The sequence below is a fragment of the Pterocles gutturalis genome, unplaced genomic scaffold (genome assembly GCF_000699245.1).
Source record: "Pterocles gutturalis isolate BGI_N339 unplaced genomic scaffold, ASM69924v1 scaffold10782, whole genome shotgun sequence".
NCBI lineage: Eukaryota > Metazoa > Chordata > Aves > Pterocliformes > Pteroclidae > Pterocles > Pterocles gutturalis.
The window spans coordinates 5,587-11,779 of NW_010107980.1; the positions used below are offsets into that span (position 1 = coordinate 5,587).

The 6,193-nt window shown below is 36.3% G+C and overlaps 1 protein-coding gene across 2 annotated transcripts; it reads right to left on the reverse strand.

Moving 5' to 3' along the window:
• Nucleotides 1-327: 327 nt before the first annotated feature.
• Nucleotides 328-5,958, reverse strand: NMRK1 (nicotinamide riboside kinase 1). Of its 2 annotated transcripts, none has more exons than XM_010072459.1 (8): nt 5,877-5,958; nt 5,385-5,475; nt 4,669-4,717; nt 3,054-3,225; nt 2,904-2,975; nt 1,819-1,925; nt 748-837; nt 328-350 (listed from the first exon to the last, which is right to left on the reverse strand). In XM_010072459.1, the coding sequence occupies exons 1-8, from the start codon at nt 5,903-5,905 to the stop codon at nt 328-330; spliced, it is 633 nt and encodes a 210-aa protein (XP_010070761.1). In that variant the 5' UTR covers nt 5,906-5,958. The 2 variants fall into 2 exon arrangements, with proteins under 2 accessions (XP_010070761.1, XP_010070763.1); XM_010072461.1 differs by having other exon boundaries at nt 336-355.
• Nucleotides 5,959-6,193: the final 235 nt, after the last annotated feature.

Sequence of the window (6,193 nt, forward strand, 5' to 3'; positions counted from 1 at the left end):
CAACCTGACTTCTCAGGTTTGTTTGGGTTTTTTAAAATATCCATTCTCAACTGCTCCAAACAATATACAACATAAAAATTACTTGACAAACACCACAGAGGTATTTATCAGCTAAAGCATGACTGATTGAAGAAATTCTAAAGAATAATGCACTGTTGATAGTACTCAATAATATCTGAAGCTTACAGAGTTAATAGATGCTACAGATCCACTTGTGTTGTATGAACTACTATTATGACATAGATATAACATCTGGTCAGTTGGTTGGTTTGCCAAGTATGACAGTCTTGGGGTTTTTCAATTTGTATCACATGGCACCCAGGCTTTCTACACTATCATGCTGTGACCTGCTGATCTAAAATAAAAAGCACACATTTAACCTGCAGTGTCATTTCTCTGTTTGCATATGACATTACTGTATAGTAGAAACTAATACCACAAACACATCTGCTTTCATTGATGTTTTGCCCCATATTCCTTCTGTTCCCCTTTTTTTTTTTCCCCAATTATTTTCTCATCAAAGAACAGTGGATTCACCTATTATTTCAGAACATCAAATTTCAAAGAATTTAAAGTTATAGCTTATCATGACTTAGAGTAGCAGGCAAACATGTATAAGGCCTATAATATGTCTAAATTAGGAGATCCAGATCTATATAATCCTTGCAGTATTTTCATATAAAAGGATTAGCTTTTTGTTAACTTGGAATGGGATAAGCAGATTCAATTTCCAGTAAAATTACTTACTTCCTTCCCTCAGCTTTTTTAATTCCTGTATTATATCACTATACACACAGGATAAAAGCTCTTCTTGGGATTTTGTTCCATCCAAATAAACTAAGAAAGACAAAAGAAAATGTTTTAATGAGTTCTACTCCAGTTATCTGTAATAGCAATTGGCAAAGCTTTCAAAATTCCTATGGGTACAATCAGAAGAGATGAAAAAATAAAAAGCAAGAACAGTACCTCCGTTTTCTTCTTTCCCAAAATCATTTTACACGTTAAAAAAGAACATAATTGAAAAGTCTTCTAGTTAAGAATTAATTTACACATTTTTGTGGTGTAAGAGTCTCCACAAGGGGAGTGGTAATAAAATTAGGACAGTAGAGCAATGGAATAATTCAGCAGAAAGGTCCCTATGCAGTGGAAGACCTCAGGTTCTTCCTCAGCTTCAGCATTTGAGCAAGTCAAGGGCGGGCACCGCAGTTCCCACTCTCACTGCACAGGAAGAAGCGGTGCCCTAGTCTTCGCACTGATAAAGCAGCCACCCAACTTCACTTTCCTCTGGCCCCCACTCCAGAAGTAGGCAGTCCAAGAGCTGTACAAGTGTGAACATCACACAAGTTCATGACAGCTCCCCATCAGCTGTCTCAGCTTTGACACTTCTCATGCAAGACTGGTGACTTTAGTATGTACAAAAAGCACCTAGGAAGCATCCTGAGCTTATTATAGGACTTCAACCTGGATTTTGTGTTCTGAAGAATTCTACCAGTGCATCCTCTATCATCTCAGAAGCTTCCTATTTAGCCATACACGTGTATGCACACATACACACACGAACTAGCTTGTTAAATGGACTTAGAGATCAGAACATTTCTATTTTTAACTTAATAATTTTCATTGTTAAAAAAAAAAAAAAAAACAAAAAACCCTATAGACTTAAAAAAGAAGCTAATAAAAGGTTCAAGCCTACTGGCCAAGTGCCACAAAAATATTTGAAGAAAACTTTGTCCCAAACAAAAAGCCCTGCAACCCAACAAAAAGTGCACAAGTGCCACACTTAAGCATTATATAAGTTTAACATTAAGGATACCATACCAATGTTACTTGCATTCTCTTCCAATTCACTTTTATATTTCAGATACATAGGCCACACGTGTCCATCGAAGTACCCTGGTGTATCTGCTGGCTGATAGACTCTGGTGCTACACAAAAATATATTTGCTTTCCCATGCAAGTTTAACATTTTTCCCCTAGTGTCAGCTGTTTTAATAAGAGCATCTATCCAAAATAAAAACAGGCTGGCAGGCTGCATAACTGGACAGAAGAGGCCCCTTTGTTTTAATATAATCTGTGACATGAACTCTTGCTAGCTTACTATTTCTGCCAATCAAATTACATTTAAGATGAGGTAAAATTAATTTTTTTTTAATTGAAAAAGGTATTACATATAAATTAAGCTGTATTTAAAGTATTACCAAAATATTTTTTTTTTCTTTTTTTATTTGGTATATAGGTTTCTCAAGTTTTAAGTGATTCACGGTTTTGTGTAGTCACTTCAGCCTGGACACTAAAGTCCTTTAAAGGTGAGTCTAGTGAGAAACCAAGAAAGTGGTATCAGCCAAAGCCAGTTGAATAGAGGATTTCCTCAGCCAGCAGATTCTGACTTTGTGCACATGTATTGCTCCAAGCACACAGTATTGCTCCAAATTTGGAGGCAAGTCAGACACTGGCTCAATAATCTAAATCAGATATACTGTACAACTCACGCACAGTCTAAACAAAGCATACACTAAAACCACACATTGTTACTTCAACAATAATCGTCATGTAGCTGTATTCAACTGCTTAGTATTTTCTTAACTGTTTCTCATTTTAAACATGGTGCAACTCCAATATGCAGTCAGTAATCTATTTATCTGGAAAACAAATTCTCTTTTCAGTGTTTGTAAAACATTTAACACTTTAATATCCCCATGCTCTAAAATGCAAGCCCCCTCCCCTCAAGCCCACACATCTCTGCATGCTTTTGTTAATGTCAGTTAAATATTCACACAGTCACAGAGGACAGATGATCTTAATAACTTGCATTTGGCAAGCACTGAAGAAAAGCTAGTACAAAAGAACCACTCCAGGTTAGGGGGTACAGCAGCCCTCTGTGAGCAATAACTGAATAATCTTACCTCCTTCTCCTTTTGCACTCTTCATAAGGAAGGGTCAAAAAATATCTTCTATTCCATATCTCACATAGCGGCCTAAGATAATAATATCTTTAGTTCCCTCTTCCTTTTTACGGCAGCTTTTAATATACCAGGCTATATATTACTGCTTACTCGTAATTGTATAGCAGAAAGCCTTCAACAATCAAAATATAAACATCTTCTGTATTTTTCAGATTGTCACATGTATTCTGCAGCTCTTCTGTCACAACACCTGAGCTTCCTGGGCTTTTCATCCAATTGTGAATACTTTTCACCATTTCATCCATATAGAGAGCATCGAGTACTAGATGAAAACAGAAGGTTAGGCACCCCTTAAAAACAGAGAATAAAAAAACCAAACAAACCCTTAAGTACCCCTAAGTTAATCAGTAAGAATCAAATAATCTACATAAAGTCTAAATGAAAGGGAATGGGATTACCCCCAAAATTCTCTCTCACGCATATCAGTAGTTTCATGTTTGCAACTGATGATACTCTGAAATTAAGGCTTCCGGAGCATTAGGGTATTTCTGGTGGGTGTGGCCTCTGAACTCGTTGGCACCAAAAAGTGTGTGAACTCACTTCACAGCCGTTCCCTTGACAATAGAAGCTGCAGGGAACATTATCCTATTCCACAAAACTTGTAAAAACTTACTTAACCCCGAGACATCCACCTTTCTGCCAATTGTCACTGACACAGGGGAAGGGAGGGGGCACTCAAAAATTTTTTGCTTTGGGTTTTTATTGGGTTTCAGGTGTTTGGAGGGTGGGGATGGATGGATTGGATTGAAAGGAGGATGGCATACATAGCAGAAGAGCACAATGTAGCACCTGGTTTTGTCTGTAAACATGTAGGAACATATTGAGCAAGTAGTGAATTGTAAAGAGAAGGCAGCCTTTGGATAATGTAAGAGCAAACTCATTTTAGAGGTGTTTGTAAGAGCTGCGTTGAACCCAGATATTTGAACCAGGATGTCCAATTTATCCCTCCAGTTCACATTCCAGTTTCATGAAGTCTTAGAAGTTGAGCCAAAGACTGCATAGCTGACAAGAGTCGGTTTTCAGATAAAATTTAAGGTTCTGTCCAATGTTCCTGAATAATACATTTTGTGATCCCCAAGTATCAACAGAGATTAATAATCCACTGTCACAACTCTGTATCACCTGAACCAAAGCACTGGCCTGAAGTGGATCTGGATCTAGAAGTTTGTAGGACTAAATTGGTACATTGGGCCAGCAGTAACCATGAACTTCAAAACATTTGGTCTCTATGTGAGAACTGATATGAAATAAAGGTGTCAGGATCAGACCTAAGTTTTGACTGATTTGGAATACAACAATGAAAGAGACTCAGTTGTGATATCTCAGGAGTTCATTAAAGTGGAAAAAAAAATATCCATCATTACATAGAAAGTGATGAGGTTACGCTTATGCCAGTGCTGCAAGCCAGGACTTTCCACCGAACACCACCATTTGCTACTGCACCAGACTGTAGAAATAGAGGAAAACATTAAAGAGAAAAGCAAAGGTCAAGCACTAGCTTGAGCTATTTATTAGTTCAGCAAGTTTTCTTACTTATCTCAGTGAGCTGAGAGAAACTGGGCAAAGGATTGCTCTTAAACAACCATTTGTTAACTGGCTTGTTCAGATGGCAAGAGTGGCAGGGGGTGGAGGGGAAGATGTGTTGAAGCTTAGCACAACACAGTTTCTGTACAACATTCAAAACCAATGCATCAAAGTTACTGACCATCATATAGCTTAAATCCACGTTCATCTGTTTCTACTTCAGACTCTGGCTGAGGGGAAAAAAAAAAAGTATTTTCAAGGCTGTTTTTATGACCACTTTCACAGATATATACTCTTCAGCTACAAATGTAAGGGTTATACATCTTTGTATCTCAATTGATTAAATTTCTCTTCAAAATTAAACTGCTGTAAACAACTATTAAAATACAGTCAGTACAGGCACTTCATTTAATCTAGGACAACAAATTCTCCAAATCATACCTCTGAAGTTCATTAGAGCTTTACTTCAAAAGTAAGAACTGCTTCACCCTCCCTAACAAAGAATTCTGATGTCAATGCAAATGTTGTTTTTCTGTTTTGATTTGGGAAACAAAGAACTACTTATTGCTGTAGGGTTAACACAACAATATCATTAACTTCATCAGCACAATTTATCTTGAAAAATGCATCCAACACACACTTGTTCATTATTTTAAAAGAGTATCACAGAAGACAGTAAACTTATTTTTGCTGAGTATATTCAGTGGCTTTTGACATTGAAAGTTCAATTACCCAAGTGCTCATTTTATATCTTTTTCTTATAAAGTTACCATTATTTTAAGCAGCATCAATTTTAAAAGTTTATCAATAGCTTATCAAACTCAAAACAGAAGAAATTATCCTAAGATCTACTCAAACCTACTTTTATCTATGAGGTCTTTCCATCAATATTATTACCTTAAAGAAGTCATCTTGAGAGATTATATCACAGTTGGGAAGCATTTTCTTAAGCTTTTCTGCCAGCGTTGTTTTCCCCCCATTTGTTACACTGAGTTAGAAAACAAAGTAAAAAGTGCATCAAGACAAAAATATATCTTTTTAAAAATTCTATAGTTAGGGTAAAACACAAAGAGAGAATCCAACCCCCCCACCCCCCCCAAATTTATTCATATTAAATACTCTCTATATCTGGAAATTTTCTGTCAGGTTCCAACAGCTTTCAGTAAATCTAGCAGTGCCAAGAAAGACGTTAGAAAGAGGTGGTACCAGAGGTCTCCAACAGGGATAGGAACAATTTCTTAAGAGTTACATGCCATAAAATGAGACAATTATATGTTGTATTTGTAATCTTTTTTCAAAAAAATACCCATTCATAAATAGAAATGGCATCACTTCATTCTAAAAGGAAAACCAGTCTTGAGCTGTAAAGGAAAATTTGCTAATACTTACCCTCCAAGGCCAATAACCAATACTTTCATAGTTTGTTTTCTTCTAAGTTCTTCCCTTTCACTGTGAAAGACAGTAGTCAGTGAAAACTTTTAATTCAGCAACATGGAAAGCAGCTACTGTACTAAGAAATACCAACTATAAATAAGATTTATTTTCTATCTTTTTAAAAAATTATTTTTCTGTCAGAACCTCAACCTTTCTTATGCTAGCAAAAAGCCTTGCAACATACGTGCCACATCACAGACTTCAACGTATTTTACCTTAGACAGTATGTTAATAATTTGGGGAGAACTTTGAGAGACTCAGTTCTATCAATA

Coding starts and splice junctions, on each gene's coding strand:
- NMRK1 (XM_010072459.1), bottom strand. CDS start 5,905: ATGAAAGTATTGGTTATTGGCCTTGGAGG. Junction 3,226..4,668: donor TGGATTTAAGCTATATGATG/GTCAGTAACTTT, acceptor GTTTTCATCTAG/TACTCGATGCTCTCTATATG. Junction 2,976..3,053: donor TTTCTGCTATACAATTACGA/GTAAGCAGTAAT, acceptor TTATTATCTTAG/GCCGCTATGTGAGATATGGA.